The 16,395-nt window shown below is 43.9% G+C and overlaps 1 protein-coding gene across 1 annotated transcript in view; it reads left to right on the forward strand.

The window, feature by feature from the left end:
• The window catches only part of LOC124595564 (invertebrate-type lysozyme 2-like), a 74,082-nt gene that overhangs the window by 27,331 nt on the left and 30,356 nt on the right, over positions 1 to 16,395 (forward strand). Inside the window, exon 2 of the mRNA XM_047134348.1 lies at positions 2,556 to 2,735. Within this exon, the coding sequence (XP_046990304.1) occupies positions 2,556 to 2,735 (180 nt within the window). The remainder of the gene's footprint in view (positions 1 to 2,555; positions 2,736 to 16,395) is intronic.

Here is a 16,395-nt window from a genome sequence, read left to right on the forward strand (position 1 = left end):
AACGAACTTCGGTAACAACTGTTGCAGACATAATGCAGTGCTTGCTTTGTTTATCGTTGCCATTGCTCTGCTTTGTATCAAAGCTACACTCCTGGAAATGGAAAAAAGAACACATTGACACCGGTGTGTCAGACCCACCATACTTGCTCCGGACACTGCGAGAGGGCTGTACAAGCAATGATCACACGCACGGCACAGCGGACACACCAGGAACCGCGGTGTTGGCCGTCGAATGGCGCTAGCTGCGCAGCATTTGTGCACCGCCGCCGTCAGTGTCAGCCAGTTTGCCGTGGCATACGGAGCTCCATCGCAGTCTTTAACACTGGTAGCATGCCGCGACAGCGTGGACGTGAACCGTATGTGCAGTTGACGGACTTTGAGCGAGGGCGTATAGTGGGCATGCGGGAGGCCGGGTGGACGTACCACCGAATTGCTCAACACGTGGCGCGTGAGGTCTCCACAGTACATCGATGTTGTCGCCAGTGGTCGGCGGAAGGTGCACGTGCCCGTCGACCTGGGACCGGACCGCAGCGACGCACGGATGCACGCCAAGACCGTAGGATCCTACGCAGTGCCGTAGGGGACCGCACCGCCACTTCCCAGCAAATTAGGGACACTGTTGCTCCTGGGGTATCGGCGAGGACCATTCGCAACCGTCTCCATGAAGCTGGGCTATGGTCCCGCACACCGTTAGGCCGTCTTCCGCTCACGCCCCAACATCGTGCAGCCCGCCTCCAGTGGTGTCGCGACAGGCGTGAATGGAGGGACGAATGGAGACGTGTCGTCTTCAGCGATGAGAGTCCCTTCTGCCTTGGTGCCAAGGGTGGTCGTATGCGTGTTTGGCGCCGTGCAGGTGAGCGCCACAATCAGGACTGCATACGACCGAGGCACACAGGGCCAACACCCGGCATCATGGTGTGGGGAGCGATCTCCTACACTGGCCGTACACCACTGGTGATCGTCGAGGTGACACTGAATAGTGCACGGTACATCCAAACCGTCATCGAACCCATCGTTCTACCATTCCTAGACCGGCAAGGGAACTTGCTGTTCCAACAGGACAATGCACGTCCGCATGTATCCCGTGCCACCCAACGTGCTCTAGAAGGTGTAAGTCAACTACCCTGGCCAGCAAGATCTCCGGATCTGTCCCCCATTGAGCATGTTTGGGACTGGATGAAGCGTCGTCTCACGCGGTCTGCACGTCCAGCACGAACGCTGGTCCAACTGAGGCGCCAGGTGGAAATGGCATGGCAAGCCGTTCCACAGGACTACATCCAGCATCTCTACGATCGTCTCCATGGGAGAATAGCAGCCTGCATTGCTGCGAAAGGTGGATATACACTGTACTAGTGCCGACATTGTGCATGCTCTGTTGCCTGTGTCTATGTGCCTGTGGTTCTGTCAGTGTGATCATGTGATGTATCTGACCCCAGGAATGTTTCAATAAAGTTTCCCCTTCCTGGGACAATGAATAATTCACGGTGTTCTTATTTCAATTTCCAGGAGTGTATTAGCACTGTTGTGAATTACTCGCCGACTAAGCAGTTTAACTACATTCTGTAGCCTCATGCTGTGCTCTCAGTGGTATACCTCCAGTCCTTTCCCCTGATGGATTTAGCAAAAAATAGTGTGGTTGCATGGCAGAAAGTACGTGGGGCGTCGAATGCCCAACATCAATGGCCTTTTGCGACCTTGCACTGAAGGTCTTCCATCTGAGTGGTGTGGTTGGACCCTAGTGAAATACATTCTTTGAATAACGTTTTTTCACAGGAACGAAGCGAAATACAACTTCTGAGAATAATTTCTACACAATTTGAGGACAGCAAACAGCAGGGGAGATTCACAACTATACAGTCCGACGAGCCTGGGAGGTCGTAGGCAGTCAACTGGAGAGCAGTAAGGTGTCACATCGACACGATCCAAAGAGGCGATGAGTCCGTGGGTAGTCTCAATGAATATTACGAAGCGGTGCTCTAGGAGCAGCTGCTGAAACCATACCGTCGGACGTGGCTCAGGACGAGCGCGATACCTTGGCGTGCAGCAGCAGCGGTAGGCCGAGTCTGTTGCGGTGACGCTTAGCAGATACTTGACTTGAGGCGGCTGTTGGTTACTCCGAGCTCGCGGCGTAACTGGCCCTCCTTAGACGGAGCTCCGACCCGAGTACACGCCTGAATAACGATGCATGCATGGTATCACGTGAGCACGTGACCGCGCAGGCTGTGTGCTGCGACTTGCACGTCACGTAGTGGGGAGACTGGCGCCTCTTACATTTACAACCTCCTAGGTGAGCAAGGGGCCATACGTGGCCCGCGAAACATACACCAAAGTGTGGTGGCCGAAACATGCAAGGGGCAGTCCGGCAGAAACCACAAGGGTAACAAATACGTTGGTTCTCGAAGTACAGGACCTCCCAATAGTTTCTACTTTTAGTGAAATGACGAAACGATTTAGAATTGTACATTATGGTACTAGTTCTTCGAGAGTAGAACCTGTATGACAACAGCCTGTGGATTTTTACCATTTGTTGCACAGTGCCTGGTTTTCTGTTGAAGGTGAGAAGCCGCTGGTGAGCCCTGAGTGCCTTCAGTGCATATGCTTGGCCCAAGGCTGCGATATGGAAAAGGTGTGCACGGAAGCAGCGATAAGTTGCGGCCCCTTCCAGATCTCGAGGCCCTTCTGGCTGGACGGACACCAGCCTGTCATCCCGGGTGATCTACATACAGATTTGTGGGGTACGTATTACTTATTTTCTCTGGAATGGCCCAACATAGAACGGAAAAAAGGATAGGAGACGTAGAAGGGCGAACCCAGACTGAGCACATATTTTTCTCTAAGAAATTACACATTTACTTCAAAATACGCCAACAATCAGAACATGATATACGATAATGAACAGCAAGTTTCTCTTACGTAGGCAGTATTTAAGACAAGAGAAATATCAATGTATACAACAAGCTTCAACTACACAAGCAAATTTAAAACGGAGAAACAGTAATTGAAATGAAACTTCCTGGCAGATTAAAACTGTGTGCCCGATCGAGACTCGAACTCGGGACCTTTGCCTTTCGCGGGCAAGTGCTCCACCATCTGAGCTACCGAAGCACGACTCACGCCCGGTCCTCACAACTTTACTTCTGCCAGTATCTCGTCTCCTACCTTTCCAAACTTTACAGAAGCCCTCCTGCGAACCTCGGGCACACAGTTTTAATCAGCCAGGAAGTTTCGTATCAGCGTACACTCCGCTGCAGAGTGAAAATCTCATTCTGGAAACATCCCCCAGGCTGTGGCTGATCCGTGTCTCCGCAGTATCCTTTCTTTCAGGAGTGCTAGTTCTGCAAGGTTCGCAGGAGAGCTTCTGTAAAGTTTGAAAGGTAGGAGACGAGATGCTGGCAGAAGTAAAGTTGTGAGGACCGGACGTGAGTCGTGCTTCGGTAGCTCAGATGAATTGACGAGCTGCGTTAGCGTAATGGTTAAAATGTTCTTTGGAGCGCATTCCATAATCCGCCCCGCAGCTGGATTATCGATGACATGAGAAGATAACCATAGCACCTCTTCCCAGTTCCTTTTTTTTATGAGATTGAACAAACAGAAACAACACAGCAACGAGAAAGTCATCGAAAAATTCGCAGCGGGCTATAGTATGGAGCATCCTTTGTGGTAACGGGACGACTTCCTATTATTCTGTTTATGTAGTCGAAGAGGAACGGCCTTCCTTTTATCCATTTGTATAAAAATAAAATAAAATAAAAATAAAAAAAACCAGGAAAACAAACCTTCCAAAATCCTTTTTCCTTTTTTTCATTTTTGTTAAAAAAAGTGGCTAGGATAGCTGGCTATTAAAAAAATGCCCGTTTGTGTTACGTACGCATTTTGTTATTTTAATTAGTGCAGAAAAAAAAGATGGTAGAGCACTTGCCCGCGAAAGGCAAAGGTCTCGATTTCGAGTCTCGGTCTGGCACACAGTTTTAATCCACCCGGAAGTTTCATATCAGCGCACACTCCGCTGCAGAGTGAAAATCTCATTCTGGAAGTAAGTGAAATAACTGAAATTATCACAACATGGTTTTTTGTTGCTAGGTGGGGTCGCGTCTGAGATATGAAGGTCAACTTTGTTTTTTTTTAAACGGGTTGCTATAATTTGGTAATCATTTTCTGATAGCGGCTATCGAGACGAAACCTATGATTTTTAACAGTAAGGTCTTTGAAGGTCGGCGAAGGTCACGAAGGTGGCATGAACGTCCATTTGCACAAGGTGTTCGAAGTGATGACCATTGGCGTCAGTGCAGTGCTGCAAACTTCTTATCATGGATTGAGTGGTATTCCTTATCACATCGGCACTTATCGAAGCACATGATCTGACAGTTCTCTCTCGCAAATCTTCAGTTGCAGTTGGAACGTCTTCATGAACAATGTCTTCTACGAATTCGCACAAGAAAAAATCCAGAGGCGTCAAGTCTGGCGAACGAGCCGGCCACTAGACATCTCCTCCGCGTCCAATCCAACGATTAGGAAAATGTCTCTGCAACACATTCCCAGCCATGAGAGAAAAATGTACTAGACACCAGTCGTGTTGATACAACATTCTGTTCCATGTTCAAATGGTTCAATTGGCTCTGAGCACTATGGGACTTAACATCTATGGTCATCAGTCCCCTAGAACTTAGAACTACTTAAACCTAACTAACCTAAGGACAGCACACAACACCCAGCCATCACGAGGCAGAGAAAATCCCTGACCCCGCCGGGAATCTAACCCGGGAACCCGGGCGTGGGAAGCGAGAACGCTACCGCACGGCCACGAGATGCGGGCTGTTCCATGTTCCTAAAGGTATTTCTTCCAATAACAGGCCTAATGTTTCTTGCAGGAATGTGGTGTACTTCCTACCATTAAGATTTCCTTCGATGAAATAGTGGCCTTTAATTCTGTCCTCCAGAATCCCATATCACACATTCATCGACCACGGTTCTTTGTGTGCAACTTGCCGCAGCCAACATGGATTTTCAGTTGCCCAATAACGCATGTTATGCAAATTAACATTTCCATCGTTCGTGAATGTAGCCTCGTCAGTAAATAAAATGAAATTAATAAATGTGTCATCCCTCTGAATCTGAAGTTGAGCCCATCGGCAGAATTCAATGCGACGCAAACAATTCATACCAGTTAATTCTTGGTGGAGACTGATAGGTAAGGATGATATTTATGGCGGTGCAGAACGCGAACAACACTACTCTGGCTCATGCCAGATTCCCTTGCAATTTGACACGAACTAACACAAGGATCTTGAACCACAGTGGCAGGATTACCAATTTCCGTTTCCTGGTTGATAACTTTCCTTTGCTGGATATGTTTCCGATGCGTTAAAGATCCAGTTGTTCTAAATTTATGATACACATATTTAAATGTACGACGTGTAGGATGAGTAAGTTGAGGATATCTTTCAGCGAATAAGTCTCTAGCTCTCATTGAATTTCGTTGACATTCTCCGTAAATGAGAAGCATATCGACTTGTTTTTCGAAGGAATACATCACTCACATTCGGTTGATTCGACGATACTAGTCTTACCGTTCCCATTAGTGTCGTATTGCGAAACAGTCGAATGGTGTTTACTTGTCGATGGCACGTTAGACGGATACGCCATATTCGGCGAATATTTACTATTTGCACGACATACGAGAGAGAGTTGTTAGAGCATGTGCTTCGGTATGTGCCAAAGTGATACGGAATACCACTCAGTCCATGATAAGAAGATTGCAGCATTGCACTGATACCAATGGTCATCACTTAGAACACCTCGTACAAATGGACGTTCATGCCACGTTTTTGACCTTCGTTGACCTTCAAAGACCTTGCTGTTACACATCATTGGATTCGACTCGATAGCCGCTATCAGAAAATAAGTACCAAACCATAGCGTCCGATTTAAAAGAAAACAAAGTTGACCTTCATATCTCTCAAGCGACTCTACCTAGCTACAAGAAACCAACGTCATACAATGCCCCCCGTTGTCCCATGCAACATTTGTCCCACAAACTTTTTGGCTACTATCATACTTCTGGAGTTATTCTAGGTGGCAATAGTTAGTGACTCACCCTGTATATAAAATGGGGGATCTGGTACACTTACGTATTTTCCTTTATTTTTTTCTAAAATGCCCGTGTAACTACTATATTTCATACTAGCTACCAAATATTTTAAAAGACTTAATTGATCTTTAAAACTTAACCTGAACAACGTATTCAAAATTTTTTAAAAAAATGTGCATTAAAATATGTGCAAAATCATTGAATTGATGTATATTTTTCAAAAACCATCAAAAATATGCCCGAACAAAATATTTACAACTAACGAACTTAAAAATGTATTGTAGCTACATATTTCTAAAAAATCTTCAAGTAGATGAACCTGTATAAAATAGCTGGGAAGAAAAAGTACGTCTAAAATCTATCAGTTTCTCAATATCGCACTTGTTTTCTAAAATGAGACAAATATAAGTTACTCTTAAATTAGCTATCATGTTAACATATTGAAGTTCGTATTTTGATTTTTCACTTTTTTTCTTTCAATCCTTCGTGTGGAAATGAAATATTTTCTTCTGTATCAATCGTCTTGATAGCACCTTAACTCAAAAATTGTAAATGTTTGTTTCACACTGAAATATTATATCCATAATCCAAAATATGATTTGCTTTCTTAAGGTAAATTTGTACTGCCAACATTCAAGTTGGTAGCTTCATACTATTTTTTAAGTCATGTTCATTTGTTTTACAAACTCATATGTTATTTAACTTAGTGGACAGTTCCTTGTTCTTACTGGGCGCTCTTTATAGAGGACTTATTTTTTAGTTTTACATTCACTTTTATTTTTCTCAACATACAAAATGAAGAATAATTTTATTCATTTATTTACTTAAAATTTTACAGTAAATATCCTACATTGTGAATTATAAGAGAAGTTTTGTTTCTCATACATAATTATTTAAAATAATGTATTAGATATCTTATTATTGAAAAGAACACATAGTTTAATAGTCATTTTGTGGGTTGCTAAAACACTCTTCCTATCAGTTATAAATTTAAATACACTCCTGGAAATTGAAATAAGAACACCGTGAATTCATTGTCCCAGGAAGGGGAAACTTTATTGACACATTCCTGGGGTCAGATACATCACATGATCACAATGACAGAACCACAGGCACATAGACACAGGCAACAGAGCATGCACAATGTCGGCACTAGTACAGTGTATATCCACCTTTCGCAGCAATGCAGGCTGCTATTCTCCCATGGAGACGATCGTAGAGATGCTGGATGTAGTCCTGTGGAACGGCTTGCCATGCCATTTCCACCTGGCGCCTCAGTTGGACCAGCGTTCGTGCTGGACGTGCAGACCGCGTGAGACGACGCTTCATCCAGTCCCAAACATGCTCAATGGGGGACAGATCCGGAGATCTTGCTGGCCAGGGTAGTTGACTTACACCTTCTAGAGCACGTTGGGTGGCACGGGATACATGCGGACGTGCATTGTCCTGTTGGAACAGACAGTTCCCTTGCCGGTCTAGGAATGGTAGAACGATGGCTTCGATGACGGTTTGGATGTACCGTGCACTATTCAGTGTCCCCTCGACGATCACCAGTGGTGTACGGCCAGTGTAGGAGATCGCTCCACACACCATGATGCCGGGTGTTGGCCCTGTGTGCCTCGGTCGTATGCAGTCCTGATTGTGGCGCTCACCTGCACGGCGCCAAACACGCATACGACCATCATTGGCACCAAGGCAGAAGCGACTCTCATCGCTAAAGACGACACGTCTCCATTCGTCCCTCCATTCACGCCTGTCGCGACACCACTGGAGGCGGGCTGCACGATGTTGGGGCGTGAGCGGAAGACGGCCTAACGGTGTGCGGGACCGTAGCCCAGCTTCATGGAGACGGTTGCGAATGGTCCTCGCCGATACCCCAGGAGCAACAGTGTCCCTAATTTGCTGGGAAGTGGCGGTGCGGTCCCCTACGGCACTGCGTAGGATCCTACGGTCTTGGCGAGCATCCGTGCGTCGCTGCGGTCCGGTCCCAGGTCGACGGGCACGTGCACCTTCCGCCGACCACTGGCGACAACATCGATGTACTGTGGAGACCTCACGCCCCACGTGTTGAGCAATTCGGCGGTACGTCCACCCGGCCTCCCGCATGCCCACTATACGCCCTCGCTCAAAGTCCGTCAACTGCACATACGGGTCACGTCCACGCTGTCGCGGCATGCTACCAGTGTTAAAGACTGCGATGGAGCTCCGTATGCCACGGCAAACTGGCTGACACTGACGGCGGCGGTGCACAAATGCTGCGCAGCTAGCGCCATTCGACGGCCAACACCGCGGTTCCTGGTGTGTCCGCTGTGCCGTGCGTGTGATCATTGCTTGTACAGCCCTCTCGCAGTGTCCGGAGCAAGTATGGTGGGTCTGACACACCGGTGTCAATGTGTTCTTTTTTCCATTTCCAGGAGTGTATTATAATTAGTGATAAAATGCACATGAACCTGGCTTCTCAATTCTCTGATGCATTTAAAATCTTGAAACAAGTCGTAAGAGATACTTCTAATATGTTTGTCGTTTACCAATAGCACTCAATAGAGATAAATTAACAACTGGTAGAGTATCGTTTCAAGACAATATTGGATTGATGGATGACATGCATGACCTGTACATAAAAGTTGGTGCTTGTGGTTTGCTGGGATGTTTCCTTTGAAATGTCATGACTGACTTCCTTCCCCATCCTTTCGTAATCCCATGAGACTGATGACCTTGCTGTTTGGTCTCCCCCAAAACAACCCAACCCAATCCAACCCTTGTGGGTTATCAAATTATATAAGTACATTACTCAATTCAGATTCAGTGTGTTCTGACAAAATTCCCTGCAGAATTAAGTGTAGTAAACGTGATAAAACAAAATTTTGATAAAAGAATTTATTGACTACTACAGTCCAAAAGTAAGCAGACTCAAATAGACATCCAATAATTAATTGCATAAACAGAAGAAATGAGAAGAATTTGTCAAAATGCATACACAAATAAGAACTGAATTTGTTTGGAGGAATGTTAGATATTTAATCGAAAAATTTATGGTTATTGATGGAGAATGAAGAGATATAAATAAAAATAGCCTGAATGAAAAGGTGAGAATAACTAAAATTTTAACAATCAGTTTCAGTGAATTCATTATCAGTAATCTTAACAGTGATCCATATTTGATTACATTCTTAAATAAGTTACCATACATACTTTGGAAATCAAAGAAATGTGACAAATAATTATTTAATTACATGGTCAATAAACTTGATTTTGAATGCTTATTTCTGGTTATAATTACTGTGGCCTCAGAACTAAATTAGAAGAAAAATTATGCTAAGAAAGTAAATGATATAATATTTCACAGAGTCATCATAAAGATATGGAACATAATCATAAAGCAGATAACATGTTATAAGTTAAAACAGCAGGAAGACTGTACAGCACATATGTTTCAGATGGAAAAAAATAGTAGTTACAGCTGTAAGAAGAATTATGGAGAAAGGATATTAGGAATGGTTATTGAAGTGGAGGATAAATGTTTGGATGGCTGATGCTAACTATATTTTGCATCTTTTATAAATTAATACATTTACAAGGGGAGGCCGCCAATTGTGAAATTCAGATTCGATTCATACTGCGCATAATAAAAGCTCATGGCCAGAGGTATAGTGTGGCAAAGCACCAAGATGCACTTCTCAGCCGTTGTTGAGAAAATCGACAGTTAAAAGAAACCGTTGCGGTGACATACTCTCTACGATTACTAATTTTCTACACCGTAGTGGTGCAGCGGTAAGCGGTCGGATTCGTAATCCGAAGGTCGCCGGATCGATTCTCGCTCCATGCTACCTTTTTTTTAGTATTTGTTTTTTGTAATTAATATATATATATATATATATATATATATATATATATACATATATATAATTCCCATCAAAAAGTTGCAACAATTATGCATATAATAAGTTGTTGAAAGTCGTTTGTCGTGGAAAAACTGGCGACTTCGAACATCATTATGTTTTCCGCAAACAAAGTTGTATTTCACAAATGTTATTAATTATCTTCATAATGTTAACCACGTATAGTTAACGGAAGACGTAGAAACGATATTCCGAAACGAATACGTACAGCGTAAGTCAAACGTTCGAATTAGAATAGAGACCCCACGAACACAAACTTGCTGTGGCAGGTATGAAATATAAACTCCGTTACTCGCTCGTTACACTTGAAGGACAGATGTTGAATGGGCCGAAACGAGCCGCCGCATAACAGCGTAGTTGCCTGCTAACTTCGAAAGAAGGTAGATGCGGTCCCTAGCGCAACTTATAACATCGTCGAAAATCAGTGCGGACGGGAGAGCTATGGTACACCCTGTTAAACAAACGGAAAAATGGAGGCGGTACAATTGGAGAGCGATCCGCCTTCACCAACATGCATAAGCAATTCATTAATTGTTTATATATATATATATATATATATATATATATATATATATATATATATTTGAATTACAAAAAACTAATAATAAAAAAAATTGCATAGCGCGAGATTCGAACCAGCGACCTTCGAATTACGAACCCGAGCGCTCACTTTTTTTTTTTTTTTTTTTAGTCATAACATTCCACAGTAGTACATATTTTTCAACTGACATTTAAAAGTAATAAAACAAAGGTTCCTTGGCATTTTAGAAAAAAAAAAATTCAAGTCTAAACCAGATAGTGATGTTCGTCACTTGATCGTATTTGTTTTTCAAAGATCAAATTGTCTCTCGTTCCTTCATGTTCTGAATCGCATCATCGAAAATGGAGTTCACATGACTGCTCTTCTGAGGAAGTTGGCGTATGTATCATAATAATTATTCATGCGTAGTAGCTTGTGATGCTGGTCGGAAATGTACGTCCAAAAATCTCCTTCGTTCCTTTCTTTACTGGACAGCAGGTAAAATACCGCGTGTCCCTTCAACCAGTTGACGGCATTTTTCTTCCAGGTGGGGTATAGCTCCTCTTCCGGGTATAAAAGTCATGCTGGCGTTATCAAATACGGCGGTTTTCTCTGCATAGTTGCTAATTTTTTTCTGATTGACAACCATATATTATTCGCATTTCCACAGACAAATTGATGTTCATCTGTATCAATCAGGTTGCAAGTGGTACACAAAGGGGAATCAGCCAGGTGAATGGAATGTAGTATGGAGTTCGTTGGAAATTTCCTATTCACAAAGTAGTACCACAATGACCGCACTTTTGTTGGTAAATACGGGTGGTGTATGTTCCTCCAGATATCATGCCAAGAGTGACCGACGTATTTTTGTTCTATGATGTTCTTGGTCTGAAAGTTCATTAAGTTTTGGTATATTTTCTTGACTTTGATGACATCTTTCTCGGGCGTTCCCAGTCCAATGTAGCTATATTCTACGAAGAAATGTTTTAGGTGGTAAAGTTCATTTGGGATGTGGTGAACGTCTATTGGGGCGTCCTGGCTGGCCGGCGCTATTTCGTTTAACAAGAATGCGGTGACACTGTCGACTGACCGCTTCCACAGTTTATATGTTTTACAGACGTACAATGCTTGTGCTTTGTTGTACACGTCTGTGAGATTCAATCCACCATTCTCAGTCGGTAGAGTCAATGTTTGGTACTTGACTTTGAAGATGTGGCCGCGGCTGACGAAATGGCCAAAAGCAGCCAAAATCCTGTTCGCCACTTGCCTCGGCATTGGCAGGGCTTGAGCCACGTAATTTAATTTAGAGGACAAATAGATGTTGACGAGAGCCACTCTTTGTATCTCATCAAGAGTACGGAGATTGTGCTGACGTATACAGGCACGGATGGTGTTGAGGATTCTTCTGTAATTAACTGCGATGGTCTGCCGAATATTCCTTGTGTACTCCACTCCAAGACATGTCATGGTGACAATTTCCTTTATTGGCCCATGAATGGGAACTCCTAATCCGCTTCCAATATTCATTATGCCAGACTTATTTCTGTTCAGTTTCGCACCAGATACTTGTTCATAATTGTTTATTATGTCGAGTGCTTTCTCTATCTCGTCGTTGTCTTTGACAATAAATGCAACGTCATCGGCATATGCTCTGCAGACAATCCTACGGCCGCGTGTAGTGAATCCTTGTAGGTTGTGGCTCAGGCGAAAAAGCAATGGCTCGATTGCTATTGCAAAGAGTGACATAGACATCGGGCACCCTTGTCGCACCGAACGTTTCATTACAATGGGTCTACTGGGCTGACCGTTTACCATAACTATCGATGTTGACTTCTGCAGAAGATTTATAATAATGTTGATAAAACCTTGCGGGAAGTTCATGGCACGCATGGTGTGAAAAAGATAAGCATGATCGACTCTATCGAATGCTTTCTCAAAGTCCAATGATACGATGGCGCATTTTATTTTACAGACTGCGGCAATGGAAATAATATCTCTGTAGTCGCACAGTGTTTGGTAAATTGATCTGTCTTTTCCTACGCTCGATTGATATGATCCAGTGACTGTGTTCAATACTGATTTTAATCTTTCGTTTATGATGCGGGCAAATATTTTATAGTCCGAATTTAGGAGAGTGATAGGCCTAAAATTTGTTACAGATTTTCCTGCAGAATGCTTCGGGATTAGAACAATGGTTCCTTCTAGGAAGTCGCGTGGGACGCCATTGGCGGGATTCATTAATTCGTTACAGATACACGCTAATTTGGGAATCAACTGCCTTCTGAACATTTGATAGAACTCGCCCGGTATTCCGTCAGGCCCAGGAGACTTATTTTTCGGGCTTCGTGTTATAGCGTCTGCGACTTCTTCTGTAATTTCAGTTAACAAGTTGTTTGCTTCTACCGGGTCGAGCCCGCGTGTGAATCCCGTCATGATGTCATTGTCCACCGGGATATCCATTGTCGTTTTGCCTAATAACTCTGCGAAGTACTTGTGAATTTCGTTCTTGATGTCACTTTGCTGCGTCAGTAACCTGCCGTCAGAAGATCTTAGTTCGGTTATTATTTTCCTGCGTTGCCCCTTCCTCTCATTAATCACATGATATATAGATGTTTGCTCTCCTTTTACAGCATCGTGAAGTCCTGCTCTTACTTGATGACCTTCCAGCTGTTTCCGCTTCAGTCCGAGAAGTTTAGCCTGAATCCGTTTTATTTCCACGTAGTTGGCGATTACCGACTCATCAGATTGATATAGGTCACGAAGAACTTGGAAGTAATATTCTATCGTCCGTTTTTGCCAAACACTTTTCTCGCGGGAGTAATTCATCAGCGATTTTCTTATCGCGGGTTTCACACATTTCATCCACCATGCCAGTGCCGAGGTATATGAAGTGAATTTGTTCTCGCACGCGTTCCATACGTTATTGAATATTTCGTGGTATTCAGGGTCTTTTAGATGTTCCACGTTCAACTTCCACAAGCCTCGTCCCCTGTACGTTTCTTGCCGTTTTAACTTCATGGTACATATGTATGCATCGTGATCCGAAAAGATAGTGGGCCATAACTCTGTCTGGAGAACGTGCGTTTCCAGGTCGACTGTTACATAGATCCTGTCGATGCGACTAGCGGAATGATTCGTAATATGAATGAAACCCGGCAATGCACCGTTCTTGAGCTCCCAGGTGTCAATTAAGCGGAGTTCTGTAATTACGGCTCCGAGTTCTGCACAGTTATTAAAATGCGGCGTCTGGTCTTTTGGAGACAGCACACAATTATAATCACCTCCAAAAATGATATGCTCGTAGCGGCCACCGAAAAGGGGAACTATATCATCTTTATAAAATTCAGCTCTTCGCCTCCTGTTCCCGGTGCCAGATGGTGCATAAATATTTATAAAACGCGTATTGTTAATGGTGACAGCTAGACCTCTGGCGTTTACCAGTTTCTCGACATCTTTGATGATAATTCCTTCTTTGGCGAGTGTCGCAGTTCCGAGGTCACTGTCGCTCCCTGGATTTACGACTGCATTGTAACCTGTGATGGCATCCAGTCTAATATCTGTTACTTCTTGTAACATAATAACATCAATATCAGCGGCGTAGAGCATGTCTTGCAAGTTCTTAAGGTTTAATTCGCTACGGATCTTGTTTAGATTCAAAGTCCCGATTCTATAAGCTTGTAACGAATTCATGATTAATTAAGTAAGTATACAAGTCGTTATTACCCACTGTCGACAAAGCCTAAGGTTTTCCATGTTATGGCCGAGGCGATGTCTCGTCCCTCATTTGCTTGTCTTTCTGCACTGGAATCTTTCCTCCTGGTAGGTGTGACACTTCCTTCATTTCCTCATCTGCGGGAAATTCTTCAATGTCATCTGCCCAATTTTTCGTATCACTGCGTTGAAACAACTCTATCTCTGACCCACGTTGAGATGGAGTTCTGTTCTCTGTTTCTTTACTTGTGGACCGTTTCGTTTCGCCATCCTGTTGCGTCTGCGTTTTCACTTTTCGAAACTCGTCTTTTCCCGCTGTATGCGGGGTCTGTGGGTCTACGTCAAAATTGACGGATGTCATACCGCTGATTTTGCGACCAATTTGTTGTGCCTTTTCACGCACTGATTGTACCTTTTGAGGAGCGTCAAGTGGAGCTATCCTCCGTTTGTTATGCTTTTTGGGAAGAGATCCGGATTTCTGTCGCTCTTCAGTCTCGGAAGCCGTGCTGGGATCTTGTGCAGCATCCTCGTTCTCGTCTCTCTGTACATCTTGCTCAATAGTTCCGTCATTTTTGGAAAGACATCCTGCTTCTGTGATGGGCGCCGCTTCAGGCGACGGAACGACAGTCGTTACTTCAGTAGAGCTAGTGGTCACTGACAAGTTTTGGTCGTCGTCTTTTCTGTCGCCACTGCTCTCCAAAGCGAAACTCGATGTCGTAGCAGTGTGGCCACGGGTGGCCGTAGCATATGTCACTGGTAAGGTCGTCATCGTCATGGGAGGGACTACTTCCCCCGCCGGTACCTGCGTCACTCTCCTCTGTATACATTCTGAACGTACGTGTCCAGTCTGTCCACAGCCGGAGCAAGTACGCGGCTGTCCATCATACATCTCTATAACCGCATACGTAAACATACGAGGGAATATGCTGCTGAAGATCTATTTTTATTTGCCTGACACCATTTAAAACTGGAAACGTTTGAAAGGTGGTCCACTTTTCCGCAACATTACTAATGACCTTCCCATATGCTTTGAGGACGCAATTAATTTGTTCCGTAGTTATTTCAAAGGGAAGTTCAAAAATACGGACTGTTCTTATCCCGAAACCTGCATGATCTACTTTGACATCACCGACGTTTCCATCACAGTGATTAAATTTAAAAGATCCTCCACATCCTTCAATAATCCTATCACAGCATTTAGCATTCACCATCTTTACATAAAGTGTGCTACTCACAATCGATAAGTGGATCCCAATTATATCAGTGGAACTGAGCTTTACTACATCGCGCAAGAACTGTTCTACTTCGAATGCTTTAGGTCGTGCAAAGCGTTCATCGAACGTGAACTTCAAAGTATCTTTGCGAAGCGGTTGCATCATATTCGTGTTCGATTCATTTTCAAATATACAATTGGCGTGTAAGCCGCAAGAGCGCCCACTTACTTGTCAGCACGCGGCCGGCCGCAGCGAGCACGTAGACAAGGCCCGTCCGCACAACTAGCCCACCGAAGCACGACTTGGCGCTGCTCAGCGACTCGTTGACACCGAAAAAGCACACGGCAACACTAATTTGTAGGTGAACACACACAAAATTATCTGTATTTTTCAATATTTCTCGAGAACCACACGAAAACTGATGGTTGTTGACGTTGCTAACTTGAAGGACAGATGTTGAATGGGCCGAAACGAGCCGCCGCATAACGGCGTAGTTGCCTGCTAACTTCGAAAGAAGGTAGATGCGCTCCCTAGCGCAACTTATAACATCGTCGAAAATCAGTGCGGACGGGAGACCTTTGGTACACCCTGTTAAACAAAGAGAAAAATGGAAGCGGTACAATTGGAGAGCGATCCGCCTTCACCAACATGCATAAGCAATTCATTAATAGTTTTTATATATATATATATATATATATATATATATATATATATATATATATATATATTTGAATTACAAAAAACTAATAATTAAAAAAAATTGCATGGCGCGAGATTCGATCCGGCGACCTTCGATTTACTAACCCGAGCGCTTACCGCTGCGCCACGACGCTGTACAAAAATTATTAGTCGTAGAGAGTATTTCACCGCAACGGTTTCTTTTAACTGTCGATTTTCTCGACAACGCCTGAGAAGTGCATCTTGGTGCTCTGCCACATTACACCTCTAGCCATGAGCTTTTAT

Source organism: Schistocerca americana, chromosome 2, assembly GCF_021461395.2.
Source record: "Schistocerca americana isolate TAMUIC-IGC-003095 chromosome 2, iqSchAmer2.1, whole genome shotgun sequence".
In the NCBI taxonomy this organism is placed as follows: Eukaryota; Metazoa; Arthropoda; class Insecta; order Orthoptera; family Acrididae; genus Schistocerca; species Schistocerca americana.